This window comes from Tursiops truncatus, chromosome 9, assembly GCF_011762595.2.
Source record: "Tursiops truncatus isolate mTurTru1 chromosome 9, mTurTru1.mat.Y, whole genome shotgun sequence".
Lineage (NCBI taxonomy): Eukaryota > Metazoa > Chordata > Mammalia > Artiodactyla > Delphinidae > Tursiops > Tursiops truncatus.
This window is the reverse complement of record NC_047042.1, coordinates 18,131,767-18,155,207: the sequence shown is the minus strand read 5'-3', so window position 1 is coordinate 18,155,207 and position 23,441 is coordinate 18,131,767. Positions and strand designations below refer to the sequence as shown.

The 23,441-nt window shown below is 43.5% G+C and overlaps 2 protein-coding genes across 17 annotated transcripts in view; one reads left to right on the top strand and one right to left on the bottom strand.

Annotated features, from left to right (window-relative positions):
* The window catches only part of KMT2E (lysine methyltransferase 2E (inactive)), a 73,125-nt gene extending 64,439 nt beyond the window's left edge, over positions 1-8,686 (top strand). The window contains 11 exon segments of the mRNA XM_033862900.2: positions 550-804; positions 972-1,116; positions 1,667-1,917; positions 2,310-2,366; positions 2,505-3,068; positions 4,093-4,382; positions 5,276-5,364; positions 5,472-5,597; positions 5,770-5,867; positions 6,750-7,334; positions 7,337-8,686. Coding sequence (XP_033718791.1) covers positions 550-804; positions 972-1,116; positions 1,667-1,917; positions 2,310-2,366; positions 2,505-3,068; positions 4,093-4,382; positions 5,276-5,364; positions 5,472-5,597; positions 5,770-5,867; positions 6,750-7,334; positions 7,337-8,251 — 3,375 coding nt within the window. The 3' untranslated portion in view covers positions 8,252-8,686.
* A 1,113-nt stretch (positions 8,687-9,799) lies between these two features.
* The window catches only part of SRPK2 (SRSF protein kinase 2), a 261,992-nt gene continuing 248,350 nt past the window's right edge, over positions 9,800-23,441 (bottom strand). For 15 of the 16 annotated variants that reach the window (XM_073810176.1, XM_073810179.1, XM_073810181.1 and 12 more), the window contains one exon: positions 11,360-13,004. In XM_073810176.1, the coding sequence (XP_073666277.1) occupies positions 12,820-13,004 (185 nt within the window). In that variant the 3' untranslated portion in view covers positions 11,360-12,819. Of the gene's footprint in view, positions 10,477-11,359; positions 13,005-23,441 lie in introns of those variants that run through there. The other variant, XR_012334180.1, reaches the window with a different exon arrangement.

The window sequence follows — 23,441 nt, the reverse complement described above, 5'->3', positions numbered from 1 at the left end:
TGCCTAGGGCTTCCCAAGTGGCGCAGTGGTCGCGAGTCCGCCTGCCGATGCACAGGACACGGGTTTGTGCCCCGGTCTGGGAAGATCCCACCATTGCCGCGGAGCGGCTGAGCCCGTGAGCCATGGCCGCTGAGCCTGCACGTCCCGCAACGGGAAAGGCCGCAGCAGTGAGAGGCCCGCGTACCGCAAAAAAACAAACAACAAAAAAAACACTGCCTAAAGTCTGACAAACTAAACATTTTACACATAATATAGAAGCAGTTTAGTGTTTGTGTTTTTAAGACAGTACTGAGGTCTCCTAGATTTTTACTATTTTATAAAAATATCATGTGTTTTGTTCCTACAAAGTATAATTGTGTAAAAAATTTTAGTAATAAGTGTAGATAACCAAGGAAATGCAGAATGACTTATATTGACTTTTTAGACATCATATATGAAGGATTTAAATTAATCTCTCAGATATGTCAGTTACAAATTTGGTATTAGAATATTCTATAGGAGAATCTGTATAATTACATATATAGTGATCCAGATTTTCCTTCTCTCTAGCACTTGGTCAATGAATGGTTAAGTGAGAAGAATGAGAAGACGGGAAAACCTTCAGACACCCTTTCAGAAAAGCCTCTGCGCATAACTACAGATCCTGAAGTGTTAGCTACACAGCTCAATTCTTTACCGGGTCTCACTTATAGTCCGCATGTATACTCTACTCCTAAGCACTACATTAGATTCACTTCACCATTCCTTTCAGAAAAAAGGAGAAGAAAAGAACCTCCTGAAAACATTTCTGGCTCATGCAAGAAGGTAAACTTTTCTTTGGATATGAAACTCTAGTATGAGCCAAAAGCCATTCTCATTCCTTACTCTACCAGTCCTGGTAGTGAGATGCTTTTGGAATTGGCTGTATATTTATAGGATATGTAAACAGCTACAAACTGATTTCTCTTCATTTATTGTTCTGTGTATTTCAGCGGTGGTTGAAACAAGCTCTGGAAGAAGAAAACTCAGCAATTTTACACAGATTTAATTCACCCTGTCAAGAAAGATCCAGAAGTCCTACAGTCAATGGTGAAAATAGAAGTCCACTACTATTAAATGATAGCTGTTCTCTTCCAGGTAGAATTTCTTTTCAGTGTTGTTCTAGTGTGGACAATGTGGCAGGATATATATAGCATATATATATTCTAATTATTATGTACCTTTCAAAAGAAGCGCATTGTTACATATATTTTGTCTTTTCTGTCCTCCAAAGTTTTAGACGAAGGTAGACATGAAAACCTTAATTTGCAAGTACCATGTACAATATGTTGGGGCTTATGGTTGAATTTTGGGCCTAGTTGGCCAGCTGTTTTTCAACAAGATTCAAAAGGACTCTTAGAAATCAGTTAAATTAACAGCTGTACTTGTAAGATTTCTTAGAGCCCCCCAGGCCTGTAAGCCTTCTGGCAAGATAATATGCTTGCTAACAGTGAAAATTACTAAGTTGGGGGGCGGGGTGGGGGTGGGGGAGAGATTGCTTCCTGTTATCTTTAAAAACTGTGAAATTTAGTTTCTGGGTGACAATCATCATAATTACGATTGCTGATGTTTTTTGATCTTTCCCAGAATATATTACAGATTATAGCAAATAGCAGCAGTATAATTTCTTAACTTATTTCACCAACAGATTTAACTACACCACTAAAAAAACGAAGACTCTATCAGTTACTAGATTCTGCTTACTCAGAAACCTCCACACCTACTCCTTCACCATATGCTACCCCAACTCACACGGATATTACTCCTACGGATCCATCATTTGCCACTCCTCCACGGGCAAAGTCAGACGACGAAGCTTGTAGAAATGGTTATAAGCCCATTTATTCACCAGTTACCCCAGTAACTCCTGGCACACCGGGAAATACCATGCACTTTGAGGTGAGAAAAAACAGAAACAAAAACCCATGGGGATGGGGCTTCTTTAATAGCTATTTTTTCCTCCCTTTAATAATTAGTGTACTGAGAGCAGGGGAAAAAAGTTCTTAAGAATCTAAGAGCGAAAATTTGGAACATGCATTTGTGAATTTAAACTTTATTTTTTTATTAAAATGCACATAACTTCCATTTCATCTGATTGATATACAAAAAGTCAGACTAAATGACTATGTGTATCAAAGTGACCTTAAAGCAAAATATAAGGGGAATGGAAATAAAAAAGTCTAAAACCAAAGTCTGTGTAGTAGTTTCTCATTTTAAGTTCTCATTTCTATAAATATCATGGGTTTGTTAACATATTTTAATTTTCAATTATGATTATTTCTTTTATGTAGAATATTTCTTCCCCAGAAAGTTCTCCAGAAATTAAGAGACGCACTTATAGTCAAGAGGTAAGGAGATACTAAAAAAGGTTTTTTAAATCGGTGACTTTTCCCTAGTATCATTATAAATTGTTGGTAGATTTAATGTAACTAGCTTCCAAATGTAGTTATTTGTGTAATTTTTTTTTTTTTTAATTCTGTAAACAGGGCTTTGACAGATCTTCAACCATGTTAACATTGGGGCCTTTTAGAAATTCTAATTTAACTGAACTTGGTCTGCAAGAAATAAAGACTATTGGTTATACCAGCCCTAGGAGTAGGACTGAAGTCAGTAGGCAGTGCCCTGGAGAAAAGGAATCTGTGTCAGACCTTCAACTGGGACTCGATACAGTCGAGCAAGCTGCCTTACATAAAACCATGGAAACACCTGCACATGATAGGACTGAGTCTAACAGCCAACTGGAATCTGCTCACTCTGGACGGGGCCCAATATATTCTTCCTGGGTAAAGAGTCCTGACAGAACAGGAGTTAACTTCTCAGTAAACTCCAACTTGAGGGACCTGACACCCTCGCATCAGTTGGAGGTTGGAGGAGGCTTCCGAATAAGTGAGTCAAAGTGCCTGATGCAGGATGATACTAGAGGCATGTTTATGGAAACACCTGTGTTTTGTACTTCAGAAGATGGGCTTGTATCTGGTTTTGGACGGACTATTAATGACAATTTGATCGACGGAAGTTGCACACCCCAGAATCCACCACAAAAGAAAAAGGTTACAAATTTAACGATTTATAGTCCTTTTAATAGTGTTTTTTTCATACTACTTCTGAGGGTAATTAGTAGTTATAATATGTACTGTGTAAGGCATTCATACTTTATTCATATTGAATTATTGACACATACATTTTTAAACCTTTTGTAAATGCTCAGTGAATTAGATTATGTTTGCAGAGAGCTAGTGATAACGGAAAATTCCTATAAGGAGCATGGTTTCAGAGATCGAAACCTCAAGGTGATTTATTTCACTGAAAGAGTAACTTTTTAAAGATAACCACTTCCCAACCAAATAAACAGAATTGAATAATATTTGTGTTCTTATTACCCTTATTTTACATAGAACAGGCAGCCGATATAGAAGAAATGCCTCTTTCCTCATCCTTAATACCTACAGTATTTAGGCCATGGATATAAAAGTATTTATTATATAAATAATAAGTTCCCTGATTTACCACCATTATTTGGTTGGCAGACATACCGAGACAATTAGAATGCCTTATTTCAGATCAGTGGGAGAAACTACAACACGTATTTTATTTGTTAATAGGCTTATTGCTTTGCAAGTCGAAAGAATTTTAGTGATGTGTGCTTTTAATTTTTATAACAGAGTCCAGTTGGCAACTTTGTGGGAAGCAATATAGTATAGTGGAAAGAGCACGGGCTTTCAAGTAAGACCTAGGTTCGAATCCCGGCTCCAACACTCACCAGCTGTGTGACCTTGAGTGAGTGAGTTACTCAATTTCCTCATCTGTAAAATGGGGATGATAATATACCTATTTCATAGGGTTGTTGTGAGGATTAAATGAGATAATGTATGTAAATCATCTAAATACAATGCCTGGCATATAGTAGGCATTTGATAATTGTTAATTATTATTGTTTGTTCAGAATCAAATTATTTTATATAATTTTCTTAATGTAAATATAGTAATTCTCTTTAGAAAAAAAAAGAATAGATTGACACTGACATATAAAAACAAGGATAAAAGATTTGCTTTTCCTTATCTTTCTTGCTTAAGGTTTCTCTATTAGAATACCGGAAAAGACAACGTGAAGCTAGGAAAAGTGGCTCTAAGGCAGAACACTTTCCACTGGTTAATGTATCACCTCACACAAGTGGAAACTTGAGCAGCAACAATGCTGATGGGTGTGCCAACGGGAATGAAAATGGGGAGCAGATAGAAAGCACTGCTAGCCTACCTTTACCAACACCAGCTACAGTTTATAATGCTACTTTGGAAGAAACCAGCAATAACTGTCCTGTTAAGGAAGCTTCTGCCAGTGAAAAGAATGAACCAGAAGTCCAATGGTAAGCTGCCTGTTGGAAAAAAAAAAAAACCTAACTAACTGGTAACTTTAGAACTACAAGTAATATACCTTATAATGACAGTAGTCTTTGTTATTTTATCATCCAGTCACATAGCTGATTCTGAACGGAGCTTATATATTTGTAAAGATTGGTAGTGTGCTGTTCTGAAAAACAACAAAGTTTTTGTTAATCAGCTGCCTTCCTGTTTGTTGTTCTCCTAAAGCAGAGGAGGTTTGTGATCATAATTTTGACAGATCCTTTTTGCTGATAAGAGTTTTAAGCCAGTTAAGTATTTCCCTGCATCATTAAAGGTCCATTATAGCTACTCCTTGATAATTTTCACACAAATATTCCTCTCCAAAGAACCTTTACCCTAGTCAACATCTGGCAGTTTCTTTGTCACCCTTACCAGTTGCCTTGAGAGTACAGCCATGTTTAGTGTTTCTTCGATAGGAATAGAAGAAGCTGGATACAGAAGGGTCCTGCAAAGGGCAGGAGGCCACATTCACTTTGCTCCATGGTCCTCTTACCTCTGAGCTTCCTGCTAGCCTTATAATCCAGACCCAAGGTAATTTGTCAGGGGTATATGTGGTCCCTTTGGTAACCTGAAGTGACGTTCTGAATGTTGTTTTGCTACCCCCTTCAACAACCCCCTCCTTTTCACCAAGAAATTGCTTAAGACAAAGGAATGGCGTCTGCTTGAGTTCTTCAAATAAATGAGGATAAAAGTCTCAGTTTTGGGGGGTGTTGTGGGCTGGGGTGGGGAGCTGTTTTCAAAGCTTTTCCCCAACGAGCAAAAGCCTTTATCTGAAAGGCTATGTTGGCCATCAGGGGACACAAACTGATCTAGCTGGCAGCGGCTTCTGAACTGATGTTATGACTTGATTTTAAAGGACCGCCTCAACTTCAGTGGAGCAAGTGCGAGAGAGAAGTTATCAGAGAGCTTTACTACTCAGTGATCACCGAAAAGATAAAGATAGTGGTAAGTGAGCTTGTTGCTTTGCCGAAAAGTGGAGTCAGCTAATCACTCTGCACCCCCGTTCTGTGCTTCTAATGTTCTCTTTGGGTCTGCTTCTGCTTCATCTCTAGGGGGAGAGTCACCATGTGTCCCATGTTCACCGATTCATGTTCCGTCTTCACCTTCATCTCATTCAAATCACATTCCCCAGTTGCAACCCAAGGGCCCAGTCCCTTCTTTCAGTGAACTTATGGAAGGTCAGTAAGCAGATGACCTATCATGGTGGTGGTTTTAAATACCTTTTCAGAAAGGAGAGAGAGAGCCTTTATAAGACGTTGGTTTGAATAGTAGAATGTACGTCCGAGTGTTAGTAAAAAGCAGTATTTATCGTGCAGTTTTACATTTTCTATGGTTCCTTACGCTTTACAGATCCTGATCCTGAAAATCCAGAACCCACGACTACAAGTGAATGTGCGTCCCCAGATCCTTCCCAAAATACTTGTAAAAGCCCTTCAAAAATGAGCAAGGTAATAACATTGACCTTTGAACGTGGCCCTTCAGAAAAGTGGATGGTAATGTGCACATGGAGGTTTTTCTGCTGTACCAAGGATCAGTTTCTGATTTCTGGACACTTCTCCTGTTCAAGTTCCCATGTGCTGAACGTACTTCAGCAGCTTACACTTGCTCCAAGAGTTCCTTCCACCCCTTCCTTATCCTAGTGTCTAGGAAATTCATAGTCTTTTCATAAAATATTTGACCGGCCAGCCAGTTAATTCTCTAAAAACAAACGGTCAGGTGACATTAATTTAAAAGAAATGCTGCCTCTATCCTGGATCATCAAGACATGATAATCCGGTGGGGCAATATCTTTGGAAACGTAAGGATGAGGAAATCTGAGATTGACTTTTTCTTTCTGCTTAAAGAACATCATTATATATTCAAATAGTCTTATCCTTGGATTACCTGAACTTGAACAATGGAAAAGGTATTACAAGTGAAAACAGTTGGGGGGAGCAGGTTTATCTACCCAAGCAAATTTATCCTTAGGTGGAGTATAGAAATTTCAATTATGGAATTGAAACTTGCCTGCAGTGTTTAAGTGTGGTTCTTTCAGAATAGGAGTCAAAGACAGGTTTCACTGCTCAGGGGAAAAAAAGGCAGATTAATTTCCTTAACTTGTCTTCAATAAAATTTCAGGGAATTCAGTTGAAGCTTATTATCAGAACTTGCTCAACTACTTAAAAAAACTGGCGTTTTAACATCTCAAGCCTCTGTAGTTGTCCTCCTCTCAGACCTCTTATTCCCTGCCCCCGTTCCAATTAATATTTAGCTAACATTAAATACCAGTAATAACAAACCTCAGTGTACACAGAATATTTCTAAAGTTTATATAAATTTTCTTCTCACAGCCTGGTTCACCGGGACCTGTAATACCTGCCCAGCCACATGGGAAAATACTCACAAAACCAGATTCCCACTGGGAGGGAGCAGTTACTGTGTCAGAAGCTGAGAACGGTGTCCACCTGAAAACAGAACTCCATCAAAAACATCTGTCAAGTAACACCCAAGCACTTTCGAAGAATCATCCTCCACAGCCACTTGTTCGCAGTTCATCTGAGCAACTTGCACAGAAGCTGCCTTCCGCGCCCGTGAAGTTGCACTGTCCTCCATCACCTCACGTAGAAAATCCTCCGAAGTCGTCGACGCCCCACACGCCTGTACAACACGGTTATCTTTCACCAAAGCCTCCTTCACAGCAGTTAGGCTCTCCCTACAGGCCTCACCACTCACAGTCACCTCAAGTTGGAACACCTCAGCGAGAGCCTCAAAGAAATTTTTACCCAGCAGCACAGAACCTTCAAGCCAGTACGCAGCAGGCCCCTTCCGGAGCGCTGTTCACGCAGACGCCCTCAGGACAGCCCCCGGCAGCGCTCAGTCAGCAGTTTACCCAGTCGAGCCTGGGCGGCGCGGCCCCACCACCCCCGCCCCCCCCCGCCCCCCCCCCTCGTCTTCTTACTATCAAAACCAGCAGCCCTCCGCAAACTTTCAGAGCTATAATCAGCTGAAAGGCAGTCTTTCCCAACAAACTGTGTTTACATCAGGACCAAATCAAGCTCTTCCCGGCACCACGGGCCAGCAAGCCGTTCCGGGACATCACGTGACTCCAGGGCACTTTCTGCCTTCGCAGACCCCTCCCGTTCACCACCAGACCTCCGCCGCCGTAGTCCCACCCCCGCCTCCCCCTCCTCCCGCTCCAGGACCACACCTCGCCCAGCCACAGCCACACTCCGTAGCACACGGCGTGGGGCCTGTCCACGCTGTCGCCCCTGGGTCCCACGTTCACTCTCAAACGACTGGACACCGTCTGCCACCCCCACCTCCCCCTCCCGCCCCGCATCACCATCCACCGCCCCACCCCTCCACGGGACTCCCAGGTCTGCAAGCACAACACCAGCACGTGGTGAGCTCCGCCCCTCCACCACCCCCTCCTCCGCCGCCTTCCGGTGTTCTGGCTTCCGGACATCATACCCCATCGGCTCCAGCCTTACACCACCCACCTCATCAAGGACCTCCACTTTTTCCTTCAAGTGCTCATCCAGCTGTACCACCGTACCCCTCACAAGCTACTACACATCACACCACTCTGGGACCGGGACCCCAACACCAGCCTTCTGGAACAGGGCCACATTGTCCTTTACCAGTCGCAGGTCCTCATCTCCAGCCCCAAGGACCAAACAGTATTCCCACACCTACCGCTTCAGGGTTCTGTCCTCATCCTGGCTCTGTGGCCCTGCCACATGGGGTTCAAGGACCTCAGCAGGCATCTCCAGTGCCTGGACAGATTCCAATTCACAGAGCACAGGTGCCACCAACATTTCAGAACAATTACCATGGTTCAGGGTGGCATTAAAATAGACTCCAAAAACTTTTTAAAATGTTCTGTAAGATAAACTGTACATTTCATATGTACCTGTTAAGGTACTTTTTAAAGCTTGTACATGAAACTTTGTATAAAAAAACAAAAAAACACCAGTGCTCTCTCATTGTATTTTTCCCATTTTTGCTTTTTAAAAAAATCCCTTAAAAAAATGTGCTGTTAAGCCAGTGTAGGTATCTTTTATTTTGTAAGTGAACATTCCAGCTGTTTTTCTGGCAGTAGATTTGATGCTACATGATCTTTAAATTTTATTGTTGGAATTAAATTCATTTAGTGAATGTTTTCTATATTATTATGTTATACATATGCATTAAATACACGGCTAAGTAATGGCAGTACGAGGATTTTCTTTCTATCAATCAGCAGTTCTGTGAGTGCATCTTATGTATTAAAAAAATGCAATACAGATTTTTAGTTTGGTGTGAAGATGGCTCATTTTGTTTTATCGGTTATTTGCAAGCAAAATGTAATATAATGTACAGATGATTTTTAATGTCTCCTGAAAAACTGTAAATACTGCATTTCTTTTGCGTATATAATCGCTTACAGCTTTTCTCATCTGACATATAGCACTGTACATATGACATGTCTTTGCAAAACTGTGTGATCTTTGTGAAAGTAGTACAGTATATGGCCTTTAATTCCTCTATTTTAAATATACTGTCACATTGAAGCACTGGTTGGGCATTTTAATTCATGTTAATAAACCACAATTATGTCAGTTTTACCAAATTGTCCTGTACCACTTCTGAGATTGGGGTCTGTTTATGCAAGTGTTTTTACAGAAGTTACCTTTTCCAGATAGAGTTTGTAAGGAGCCTTCCATTTTCTTTCGCAACTACTACCTCAGCTGGACGGGACTGCAGCAAGATCAGGAGGCGGTAAAGGCTTGTTCCTGGAAGGTTCCTACGTGTTATTGTTTTGCAGGAGCAGGAGCCATGAGAAACTACCGTGCTACGCAAATGCTGCACACGTTTGCTTATACCTGACATCGTACAAGATGAGTCCATTCCATTGAAGCGTCCCGTGATTCAACTACAGACTAATTTACAGCTGTTTGAAAGTACGGAATATTTTACCTAAAAACACAGGAATATCTAATTTGTACATGTTAGAACATGACTGAGATGTCCTACTGATGAACCAAAATTAGTTGAAAACCTTAACATTTACTGTCTAGCTATAGTATTTTAAAGAGTAGCAGGAAATTTTACAAATTTGTTTTGGGTGTACAAAACTACAGGAAAAAGGCATTCTTAGCTCTCTCAAGTGAAATGAAAGTGCCCTCTCAAGTGAACATTTTATTGCTGAAATACAAAATACTAGTTATTATTTTGGAATAATAAATTCTTATTGTCTTCTACCTCTCAGGAGGATTAAGTATAAACCAATAGCAGTGACAGTATTTGTCAACATAGTTCACCATCCAATTACTTGACATAATTTGACACAGTATACAAATTCTGTGTATTGGAGAAAAAAGTAAACAGACTAAAAATGACTAAGATTGGCAGTAGTATGTCATGTTTTTACACTTTTAATTTCCATTTCCTTTTGAAAACAGCTACATTAACACAGCTGTGTTTAGGGCTCAATCCTAATCAAGTTTTAGAACTTAGGTCAACTTTGCCATCCTTGATTATCAAACAAGATTCTACTTATGGTATTTGCTAAAGAAATACCTGTCCACGAAGAAGTGGCTTTACATCATCCAGTCATCCACTCCCCCCCACCCCCCCCACCGATAGTTTCAAACAGAAGACAAAGTTAACTAGCATAGTGAACTATGAATATTCACACCTCTTTAAAAGGACTGTCCTAAAGATTTTAATTCCTCATAGTTTTAGATTTGCCTACTATACAAATAATGTATACGGAAGCTTTTCTGTAAACTGCATTAATTTCTTAAAAAAAATTAATGGGAGAAAACTGGAATTTAAGAAGTAATTTCACCGGCAGATACAAACTGAAGTTCTCTACCCCAGCTGTTAACTAGCTACGGACAATCCAAGTACAGGAAGAAGCAAGTTAGTAAATCAGTTTTCACCTAGAAAGCTAATGCTTTTTTGAAGCTCCTATTATATCCACTTTTCCTCTGCCTTGGGGCAGTTCTAATTTCCAGACAGCCAGCTTCTGAATCTGCTATCATCACATATGTGATCCACTGCTTGTCATTTTCCATGATGACTTCACATGGACTAGAGAAAGGAAAAGATAGGACATTCAACTGAAATCACGGAGCTGGCTATAGTGTTCTGCATAAACCAGTGGTTCTCGTTTAGCTTATATGCATTCATCATCATCAAGCCACCAAGAATCTGCTAAAAACCATACCATACCTAACACAAATGTATATTCCTTCTAGAACAATTGTTTTTACATTTATAAACTAGTTAGGCTATTTTATCCTAAATTAGAGATCCTTACAAAGTTCGTAATTATCTGGATTATTTTCTAACATGAGCCCAAACTGTATTAGACAAATTTCATTCAAGTGTGCCATAACCCTGATAAAAATTCTTATGGACTTAGGGAAGACATACGTGAACTCCGTGGTTCTCGTGAGAATGGTTCCTGTGCAAATTGTGGATGGCATCACTGGTCTACAGCCACTATCTTTCACGGAACCTACAAGGTCACCTACAGCCTCAGAAGAAAAACTTAGCATGCACATTTCATAAATGAATGGTATCTTCCACCTCACAGCGATATGATCTAATGCTAACTCCTAAGAGGATTACGTGTCTTGTTCCCTCACAGTGAATACTGTTAAAAAAGAAGAAAACTGACAATGTGCAAACAAAATGTAACTAGTATGTTTTTGATGAAACGTGAATGAAAAAGGTTCACAGAAATTCTAGGTAATGGATCTATACTACAGCATCTTTTCTAGATCCATATCCTACCCTTACAAAACAATGAATGTTTTCCTCGTATTAAGCCTTAATGCATGTTCTACAACTACCTTTCCTGCTACAGGAATGCTGATACTTCCTTTCGTTCTGGTTACACTGCATTGAAAGGATAGCAAATGTTTATTGATTCTATCGCTTCAAATATAGGCCAATGACCAAGGCAATGTCTGGAAAAGAAACCCAAAACACTTTTAATTTTTAAGACAACTGCAAGCACCTCAAACAACGGATTATTGTTACAACACTTGTTAACTTTTCACAATCTAGTTATTGCAAAGGCATATGGATAAATGTTAATGGACAAAGTCAAGAAAAACGAGGCACCTTGAGGAATGTAAAACAAAAAAAATTCAATCCATTGATTTCTAAAAGAGGCTAAATGTACCTCTATATATTACATTCTAAAATTGTATTGCCTACTATGGTCTGTGTTCTGGATTCTACAGTTTTAAGGAAATGCATAAACAAAATTGTGTGCAATCTGCAAAGGGAAAAAATCATTTTCTCAACTTCAACGCATGGAAAGACAATGAAAAAGCTAGTAAAATGTGTTGTAGCCACACACTAAACTGTCCCTGGAATGAATGCAATCCCTGTTACCTCTGAGATGTTAGTATTCTGCCCACTGCACTGCAAATTGTACATATCATACCTTGGTTCTAGACAAACACGAGCAAGCTTTTCCAAAAAAATATATTTTTTCACTCCACACACTGAACATGTTTCTCTTGTCCAATTTAATCTATGTAGAGTTTAACTTACAGGGCTTGGAGGAGGCAACACCACATGGTACCAGGCTACCACATTTTTAAAGGGAAATTGCTCTTTTTCCTTAAAAGTACCTTTAATTTAAAATATGCAAAAATATGAATGGGAGTGCTAAACTATAATACGTAGTTTAGAATGAGAAGCATGTCTTTTCTTTATATAAAGTGCCATATAGGGAATGATATAACCCAGAGCCAGTTGTTTAAAATCCAATGCAAAAGGACTGTCATGGAATGAAAAGTTTGCACAACTCCTCGGAGCAGTTAAAGTCCATTACATGCAACTTAGGCTACAAAGCACTCAAGACTGGGTAGCTTTTCTGAAATTTGAGTCCCCATCCCATATTTAATGGAAATTAACATTTACAGGGTGCATTTACATACACTATAATACAGGAATGATGTCCCTTTGCCAGAAGATCAAATTGTACATTTCCTTGCTATTTCTTGGTTCCAACTTGATAATTTCTTAAGATTGTAAATTATATAGTACTCAGCTAAAATACTTCTTCATAAATAGTTACAAAACCTGCCAAAACACAAGGAGGAAAGTATTCTTCGTTCAAAAAAAATTGACATTTGAATGTCACACAACACAAGAAACAATGCTTAGAGACATGTTATTGTTTCCAGAAGTAAAGTGGGTCAGTAACTACTAAGCTGAAGACAAAAGACTGCCCTTCCCCAGGATCACAGTGCACAAAAAAGCAAAATGTCAAACGACAGTACCTCAAAGCAAAATAAAAGGTCTGAGGATGAAGCCAGCTCACTTGTAATCCTGTTAAGAACGAGAGTCCCCCTTTAGGGCCAATGCACTGGACAACATGTGCCAGCTTAGAATGCGTGTGTGCAGAATCTGCTAAGAATTCAACCAAGGGTGCCGAAGGCATTCGCCCGCTGAGGCTCGTTTTTCTGGAACCATTTCTAACATTGGGATCAGGAAATCTGTAAACTGTGCAGCATCTTCATGGGGCCAACCATACTTTTCCACAAGTACATCAAAGAGGCTCCAGGGCTTCAGCTTGGTGATGTGCCGCAGCTCTCCTACAGGGAAAAACAGGCATGTCAAGAAAGCTCCAACTGTGCATTTCCCATTGTTGGTCCAGCTGGGTTCTTTACAATGAAGCAGATACCTACCTGCTCAACACTACATGACAACAGAGGCCAGCTTTCCCACAGACGAAAATGTCACATTTCAAGTAAGCTTGGTGAATATAAACAAGGGTTCATTTAAAAAGGAAGAATTCATTTGTATCAGCTCCAAGTTTCCTTAAATAAGCAGAGCACGCTGAGGACGCCCAGAATATTTTCATTTGCAGAGACTGACCGAGGCACTCTCCCCAACTTGGGATTCTTCGCAATTTGTTTAGGAAAAGCTTTAAGATACATGCTATTTAAACTCCTCGGACCATTTTTTCTGCAGCTTACCATTTTCCTCTGGAAGAGCGCTATTCAAGAGAACCTGACAGTAGTGACAGTAGAGGTGTACTTCATCGGTATAGGTGCTGTCCAGTATGGTTGCTGCCAGCTCAATGTGGCTACTGAGCGCTCAGAACGGGGTGAGCGCAACTAAGGAACAGAAGTTTAAGTTTAAATATAGCCACAAATAGCTAGTGGCGACTGTACTGGACAGCACAGCCCTAGAGCCAGCCCACATCAAATAGCATTCATCTCCACACATTTGTTGTAAAATCTAAGCTATCAGGACATCAATTTATAAAGCCTGAAGTTATACTTTTCAAAATGTGCTAACTGCAGTATGAAAAGTGGGGGTTATGAGCAGCCCTGACAGAGTGACTGACAAGTTCATAAACGGTCCACGAACTATAACAGCCTTGTTCGCAATAGGAAAAAAAGTTACTTTTAAAGTCAAACTGCCAAAAGGACAGGAGGATGGTCAGGGAGAATGACTCGTCTCCTCTGTCTGTTCACAGGAGCCACGCACCGAGAGGCCTCCTCCGTCTGCCCCGCGGCTCCCCTCGTCCTGGGGCCCAAGCCGCCGACAACGGACACCCTCACACAGAGGCCAGTTCCTCTCTCTGCTGGCACCTGCTGTAACCTCACCAACGAGGGGGTTTGTACACGCGGCGCACTGACAGAGTGTCAGTCCAGGGCTCACAAAGGTCTTCTCAGGAGGCCAGGTCTGCTCCACCCAGCTATTCAACCCAGTGTAGATACACACCCCTCCTGCTTCTTTAGTCATAAAGAAGATAAAAGGGTATCACAGACAATTACGAAAACAAAGGAAGAAACGACTGGTAATCCACCCCACGATGACTTCTCCTTTGGGCCTACACTCTTCCAACCTGGGTTCTTATGAACTGGTCTGTCTACAGAGTAGTCATGACGATGTGCACACAATTCTGAATACAGAAATCACTAGAAGGTATTTCTCGTGAAAGGGACCGGGTGTTAAGTAAGTTCCTGGCTCCCAGGTAAAGACGGGGGACAGAGTTAAGTGTGGAGGCTGCAGGCCAGGTCTATTGTCCCGAGGCAGGTGGACCCGCCACCTTAGAGGAGACAGTGTTCCCTCTGCCAGCAGGAAACACAGTCCCCGTGAGAACGAGTGGGAGCGACCACTGACCGTTCACCCCTGTAACCCAGAAATCCCCGCCGTAGGGACCCCACCTAAGGAGATAAACCCTGGCACCCACCCACCCGCCGTGCCCCCAAACTATGCTCACTGCAAAATCACATACACTCACAAAATTACAAGTGCTCAGTCATCGGAGAACGGTGGTCAAAAACACAGCCAGCCACGGTACACCCACTTGACGAGGAGTAGGTAACAGCACTCAGTAACGTGTGGGAAAGTGTATGGTAACGTGCTTAGTAGTAACGTTAGTCAAAACTGTGTTCCACATACAATCCCAGGAGCAACTTTCAAAGTGCCCATAAAGATGGAAAGCAGGTGCTCTGAGACACCAGCTTTGTTTAAAAGTTGTTTCTTTCTCGTTCTGCACTGTCTCTAGTGAAGCTCTATTGATTTTATAGTAACCGCTCATCTCACCAGGGTGACGTTAGAGCAAACTAAGAGAGCACACACGCAACATGGTGAAACCAGCTCCGTGGGTGGAGAATGTTATTCTGACCTGGAATAAACGCTCGCCAGGTTTGCAAATGAGAGCAACTGCCGAGCTCGGTCTGCTCAGACCCGCTCAGAACATCCTGAGGATGCAGTTCTCAGATATACTAAACTCCGTACATAGGCAACAGAGTACAAACCTTCCATGAAAAGACAGACGCTTTACCATGACAGGTGCCTTAAAATCTACGTAATAACAGTGATGAAAAGAATACAAAGGCTGGAAAGCTATACCGAACTAGCCGCCCCGATAAACTGATAAAAGCGATTCCAAAGGAAATCCTAAAACATCTGACGCACTTTTGACCAGGTAATCCCACACAAAAAACTGTACGTGAAAAGATACTGTCTGTAATAGGAAAATATGCAGTATGCAGAACAGTCCTAAATACCAAGATACTGAATACATAATAATACTGCAATATAACAGAATAGTGCACTGTCTTTAAAAAGAACCAATACGTGGATCATGGAGATAGGTGGAAAAACTCTACAATGCCAAGAAAGACGAAATAAACTCGCCTCGGCCCTATGATCATATGCACAACTTCTCATGTTCAATTCCATGATAAGAAGAAACGCTGTCTTATAAAAGTTGATAAAGGTTATTTAAAAACAAACCCTAAGCTCCCAAACTTGTGCGTCTATTGCTAGAAACGCCAAGAACAGGTTCCTCTGACGAGTAAGGGCTTCAAGTCCATTTACCAACTCCAGACTGGCCCATAACACACAAGAAACACAGCCACCTCCACTCCCACCACGTATAAAACAAAAATAAAATAACCAGATGGCACAACGTTTTAAAAACAATTTTTTCCTATTTGTCCTATTGTACAAGTAGCTTTTACCTTGACATTTTTTTCCCTTAGGAAAATATACCAAGATGTGTTTTGTTGAAACAAATTGTGCCAATAACGAACCACTTGGTTGTGACAGTCTTTACTTTTTAAACCGTTTCCAGCTTTTCTTTCCTAAAGAATACTGAGTAATACTTAACCTTCCCTCGGCGTCAGCTCTCACCCACACGCAGGCCACCCAGACACCAGCAAGGCCAGATGGACAGCTGCCTCTCAGGCTTCCTGACCCACTCCGGGGGGGAGGGGGCAGAATCACCCTGAAGGATCAGGAAAGGCTGACAGGGAGGGGCCCTGAAGGAGGGCCCCTCCCCCGGAGTAAAGGCTCGGGAAGGCCACGCTACATGCCAGCCTCAGGTCATCAGGGTGCTCTGTAAGGAAAAAAGTTAAGTACTTGCATTATACTCCTCTTGAATATTAAGTGATTGGTGAAGGAAAATGTATTATATTGACTATGAAATTACAGCATTCCAAAATTACACACACAAGCATATGAGGTTTTACACCACACATGGGGGATGATAAAGGGAAATCCTGGTACTGTAACTCCTGGTAACAAGAAACCATGAAATGAAATAAATTAGGACAAATTTCAATAGCATACACATAGAAAGGAAACCTATCAATAAATACAGGTACAAAGCAAGACAAAAAAACACAAGAAATTTGAACATATTCCTACAAAGTACATGTAGGTAAATATTTGAAGATCTGTATTAAACCGTACCTCCCACACATAAAATAGATCCTAGACCTAAGAGCTAGAACCATAAATTTTTGGAAGGATAAATTTTCATGACCTTGAAGTAGGTAATGGTTTCTTAGATGCGATATCAAAAGCACAAGTAACAAAAACAAGAAACAGAAAATTGGACTTCATCAAAATTAAAAACCTTTGTAATTCAAGTATCACAACATGTGCATTCAAGAGAAATGACAACATTATGTCCACACAAAACGTGTACACTGATGTTCCAGCAGCGTTATTCATAATAGCCAAAACCCGGAAACAATCCAAATGTCCATCAACTGACGGAGAAACCTGACGCGGTCTATCCATACGTAAAAAGAATGGAGTATTGATTCATGCTACCACATGGACAAACTTGGAAAGCACTAGAGTAAATGAAACAGGCCATCACAAAAATCGACATATTGCATGATTCCATTTATATGAACAATCCAGAAGAGGCAAATTCATAGAGACAGAAAGTAGATCAGGGTTGCCAGGGGCTGAGGTAGGGGGATGGAGAGTGAGTGCTAATGGGCCCAGAGTTTCTTTGTGAGGTAACAAAAATGTTCTAAACTCAGAGACTGGTAATGGTTGCATAGCTGTGTGAATATTCTAAAAACTACTGAATGGCACACTTTGAAAGGGTAAATTGTATGCTGTGTAGATCACACCTCAGGAAAACTGTTACTGAAAAACTGGCACAAAGCATACAACAAAATAACTTTAAAAGAATTCCAGGGCTTCCCTGGTGGTGCAGTGGTTGAGAGTCCGCCTGCCGATGCAGAGGACAAGGGTTCGTGGCCTGGTCCGGGAGGATCCCACATGCCGCAGAGCGGCTGGGCCCGTGAGCCATGGTCGCTGAGCCTGCGCGTCCAGAACCTGTGCTCCGCAACGGGAGAAGCCACAACAGTGAGAGGCCCACGTACCGCAAAAAAAAAAAAAAAAAAGAATTCCAATGCTGTGTTAAAGGATGCAGTAAAAACAAACATCTCACTACTGAGGAGCTCATACTAAATGATAGGAATAAATGGGATGAACTGTAATAGAATTTACCTGAACCTGTTACAGCAATTTCATTGTTTTTTGTGGGTTTTTTTGCACCACATGCTCAAGTTTGAATGAGTAAAACAGTAATTCAAAGCTACTCCCGGCTGTGGCTCGTGGTCTGTTATTCCCCACATACTTTGCTGTGTGTTCTGTGTCACTACAGCCAGCCTCCAGGCTGCAGCACGGTCACTATCACACACTATCTCCACCACAACTCTCCGGGGAGGCCTCTCACGCAGCCTCCAAGCAGGGACCCGGGGCAGAGTGAGCCTGCCGTCAGTGATGCCAGGACGACGGGCGTTACTAGGACTGTCCCAGCACCGAGGGTCAGCCACCGCCCCGCTCCTAGCTCACAAAGACTTCCATCTGAAACAAAGCCTGGGGGCTTCCCCGGCGGCGCAGTGGTTAAGAATCTGCCCACCAATGCAGAGGACACGGGTTCAAGCCCTGGTCCGGGAAGATCCCAAATGCCTCAGAGCAACTAAGCCCATGCGCCACAAGTACTGAGCCTGCACTCTAGAGCCCGAGAGCCACAACTACTGAGCCTGCGCTCTAGTGCCCGAGAGCCACAACTACTGAGCCTGCGCTCTAGTGCCTGAGAGCCACAACTACTGAAGCCCGTGCACCTAGAGCCCGTACTCCGCAACAAGAGAAGCCACCGCAATGAGAAGCCCATGCACTGCAACGAAGAGTAGTCCCCACTCACCGCAACTAGAGAAAAGCCCGCGCACAGCAATGAAGACCCAACGCAGCCAAAATTAATAATAATAAATTATTAAAAAAAATAAAAAATAAATAAAACACAGACTGGACTCAGGTGAAGGCTTTCAAATGTACTAAGTCGGCAGGGAGCCACCTTCACCAGGCACCACCCCCCAACCTGGGCTCCGGGCAGCAGGCAGGAAAGGAAGCAGACGGAGCCCCTGCTCGCACGGAGCTCAGCTTCTGAGAGAGAGTTTATCACAGAGAGGGAAAACCAGACCTCTTATAGCACAGAATTAGTGCTTCAGTTAAAATGAGAGTTAAAGCAGTTTATGTTTTAAAAGTTTTGAGACTCACTGGTATGAAGAAACTTTACTAGTTCTCTCCAGAATCCAGCTCCCGTGGAGATCGGCCCAGCTCACACTTCCCCGCAGGCCCATCTCGGCGTACAGCTCCTACAGGACAGAGTGAGGCCTCGCTGAGGCCTGCGTCCGTCCTCCCCAGCATTTCCAGGCCAGACACCCCTCAAGTTCACACACTGCTCTAAGCCCACGTGTGCAATCTGCCTGTCTTCCCTGCCTGCGTCGCGTGGAAATGCTGTGACCAAGAAGGTTTTAAACTTGAAGCCATGAAAATCAAGTGGGGCAGTGACCATCCTACCCTGTATGGGCCAAACGCCACAGAGGGGCTTTTCTCTTCACAGAAATAAGAGTATCAGTTGCTTTTTAGGTAATTCTGGAGCTAAGTTAAAATCATTCTAACAAGTTTCATCTCAACATTAAAAATTAAGAATAGTGCCTCTTTTAAAACCCAGCTCCTGGGATTTCCCTGGCGGTCCACTGGCTGGGACTCCACACTCTCACTGTTGAGGGCACAGGTTTGATCCCCAGTCAGGGAACTAAGATCCCACAAGCAGCGTGCGGTGTGGCCAAAACAAAACGAAACGAAACGAAAAATCCAGCTCCTGAGTTTCACCCTCCGTTCTCACCCCCTCCTACACTTTTCCTCATCTTCTACTGGACACCACTTATCCTGATGCCGTCCCCTGCAAATGTACTCCTTTGGCTACACAGAAGTTTCTTGCATGCTCTGAAATTCTCCACTGTATTCAAGAGGTCTTTGGTCTGACACATACTATCGCTCACATATATTATAATACACTCAACGCCCTCATCTAGAATCAAGTAGTTTTTCCTTTTTAAAGTTAACTGTCTCCTCTCATACTTCCATTCTCAGTACAGCAACTTCTACTAAAATGATGGCTACTGATGGCTCCGCAGAACATCTGCTCGGCGGCATAGTAAGGCGTGCTCCTGGCTGTACTGTTTTTCTCGCCATCAGCTGAGGGCTGGGACACTTTCCCGGGTTTGCGTCTTAGTCCGTTCAGGCTGCTATCACAAAATATGACTGACTAGGGAGCTTACAAGCAACAAATTCACTTCCCACAGTCCTGGAGGCAGGGCGCCAGCATAGGCAGGTGAGGGCCCTCTTCCAGCTCAGAGATCTCCTGTGTCCTCAGGTGGCGGAGGGGCTAGCGAACTCTCTGTGTCTCTCCGTAAGGCACTACCGCCACCCATGCCTTCACACGCCACCCATGCCTTCACACGCCACCCATGCCTTTACACGCCTTCCAACAGCCCCGCTCCTAACACTGTCACCTTTACGGGGTCAGGAACGGGTTTGGAGGGACCACTCAGGCCACAGCAGGACAGCGTAGGGACAAAATCCACAGACGTGCTTACTGCTGTTGGGCCACACCCTGACACCCTGACCAAGATGGCTCTCCTTAAAGATCTTGGTGGCTAATGCCCACACCCAAAAGAATGAGCAGCAGATTAAACCCCAACAGGGTGAGAACAGTAATTATATTCCCAGTCACAAAAATCCAGCTCAATTTTAATAAAAAGCCTGGCCAAGAAATAATTTAAACTAGTAGCGGTCATTTTACCCTGAGCTGTAAGCAAGAAGACGCCACTCAGCTGCACTTGATTTTAGCTTTAATGCACAGACCCTGCTCCCCTTCCCTGGCCTCAGAGTGGGGATGAAGCCTGCTTCCCACCCAGGAGAGTGTAGAGCAGGAAAGCCTGCCGCTCAGCACCCCCCCCCACCCCGTTCCCACCGCTCGCCAACGTGGTGTAAGCAACAGAAAAGCCGTTTTCAATGTCACCTTTCTCTATCGGTTCTGGCACAAAGGTATTTTAGAAAAAATTTAAATGGATACACTTAAGAGCCCATTATTTCCAAAACGTGTATTCACCCCCTTTATGGGGAGGCAATGCCAAAACACATTTTTAATGCAACCATCACTCCCCTCATCCCAAGGGACATGGTGAAATCGACTTCAGGACAGGCCCTCATTCGTCGTCGTACTATTCCCGAGACTTCTGTGAAAACCCTAAATCCCTTTTGAGTTCCACAGCTACCATAAACAAACAATCATCAGGAGAGAACTTAAGCCCCAATTCCCAGTCATTTTAGGGGATTTCTTGCCTAATCATCCAAAGGAAGGAAAAAAGGACTCCAGTCACCACAGTAACGCAAGTCCACGTGTTGTCGGCCTGTCTCTACCAAGGATGCCAGATGCACTTCAGTTCCACAGGCCACCTTCAAACAAGCTCCTCAAAAAAGAGCCCACGCACACAGCCCCTACAGCACACATGCGTAACAACGTGGCGATGGAGCAGCAAGGGCCCGTGCAAGCACTTTATACTCCCATCTGGGCAAAGGCAGTGGTCCACTTGCCCGAGGAGCAGGGCGCTTATGGAAAGGCCAGTGTGAAAGCCGCCCTCCAGCATGAGGGACCCAGGACAGAGAGCTGTGAGCTGGAACCAACCACCTGCCGACATCAGTCCCCCAGGCATCGCTCATCAAGTCCGGGGAAGGAGCCCCACAGGTGGGATGAGGAGAGGGCCCCAGGCGCACCGCCGTCTCTGGGCTGGGACTCGGCAGGCGTTGCCCCAGTCCCTGCAGCTCAGACCAGGGGCAAAGCCTGACAGGAGCCAGAGTCGCAGAGCAGCCATCTCCACGAGCAATGCTGACCACAGGCTGCCAGCAGGGGTACCTTCAAATCATTTGCCTGACTCCACCTTCTCACCACTCAGGGCCCGCCCCACCCTGGTTCCTTTTCAACTTCTTCGCCACCATGCACAGTACTGGTTCCTCACCCACAGATAACGGACAGAGACGGCAGAGCCCAGCCACCCTACACGGCCTCCTCGCTACAGAGGAAAGGGCGGCAGCAGCACGAGTAAAGGAACACTCCTTGTGTGCCTTTGCTGGCTGCTGGCCCTCACCACGCCTGATGCCTGGGGCGAGGAGTGAGGCTCCCACAGCCCACTTTGCTGGAGGATCAGGGGCTGTGGTCCAGAGCCCTCCTGGGCCCTCCCTCTTCCCCTCCAGGGCACCCGCAGGCCAACACTGCTACTTGCCTGACAGACCAGGCTGCTAGCTCCTGGCCGCCCTCCCCACCTGACAATGGTGCAAGCTATGGCTGGGGGCAGCTCATCTACCAGCCAAGTCCTCCTGAGGCCCAGGCCATCTCCCATGGGCTCTGAAAACATTCTGAAATGTGGAAGAAGCAGTCTGCTTTGATTAAAATAAACACGACTCCCCAAGCCACACCATCCCAGGCCAAAATAATCCAGAGCTTTCCCTTGCTTCAACTATGTTCAAATAACATTTTCTGGAAATTTCCTAGGAAACAGCCCACTCTCTCAGTCATACTGCTGACCAGTTCACAATGTGCACAGCGTTATCCTGTTTATAATTCTGCTTTACCAATAACGGAAACAGTTCCTAACGCACCGCGTAGTGCAGACATCCTCTCACGCCTCCTTGTATCAAGGATGCACTCACTGGAAGTCACCCCCGCCGACAGCCGCGGAGACGACGTGACACGCCGTGCCCAGCCCCCCAGCACGCTCCAGCCCCAGCTGTGCCACTGAACACACTGCCCCGAGCACGACTTGAGACTGCGTGAGAGTCTGGGTGTGGCGGGGGACCCCTGTAGCTGCTTAAGTGACCCAGACTCGAAGACCAGAGTCTCAGAACGAAAATTAATACGTGTCTGAAGAACATTTTTCCTTGACAATTTTTTTTTTTTCCTCTGATGAGCTTTAAAAAGGAAATAACAAGATACTGCATCCAGTTACATATTTCAGAGGTTACCCACTGGGTGCTCCCAAAAAACCTAAGAGTTGTGGTCAACACGCTCAGAGTACGTGAGCAAGAAACCACTGTCTTGGCATGGTTCGCTCTCAGGCCTCATGCATTCATGGGGAGATGGACTTTAAGGGGTAAGACAGCACTGGTTAGCTGAACATCACCACAGTATATCATAAAAGGTTATTACTCTACAAGAATTCCTTATCTCACAGTAAAGTAAAAAGTCAAATTGGTTTTCCAAATTTGGTTAAAGCAGGGGAGATAGAGTATCTAGTACTTGCAGAAATTTCTAGAAACTCCATGTCCCGCTCACATCAACTTTAAACAGTTCTTTTTTAACGGGAATTGCAGCACACACCCCCCCCCCCCAAATCAAAGCTGGAAAAACATGAGTTCAGAGGACTATCTATGCTCACATCAAAGACTATGGCATTGGGGAAGGGCTCCGTAAAAATAAATTCCCCGGGGCTTTTGGGTGTTTTTAAAAAATTGATCACTCACTAGGGACTACACAGGGCAAAGAGAGTTGTTCTAGGTCATGCCAAGGAAGATCAACGAGAACTGCAATATTAAAATAAATCACCTACAGTAGTACAGTGTGAGGTAATGCACTGGGAGAAGAGCATCTGATTGATAAGAATGTGAGGCACACAGGACTTCACAGGCCCACACCCCTACAGAAACAGCTCAGACACATGCAACAGGACGCAGATGGACAGTCATGAAGTCCAGTCTCTAGGCCACCTCTGCTCCACTGCAAAAACACTCTGGTTCCAGGAACAATGTGCAAAATGGAAAGGTAAGCCTAGCTGCTTTCTAAAAATCATTTAACCTCTTTTATAAATACTTGAATACATGAATTGGTGCTTAGCATAAAGGAGAGGTGTGGAGGAGGT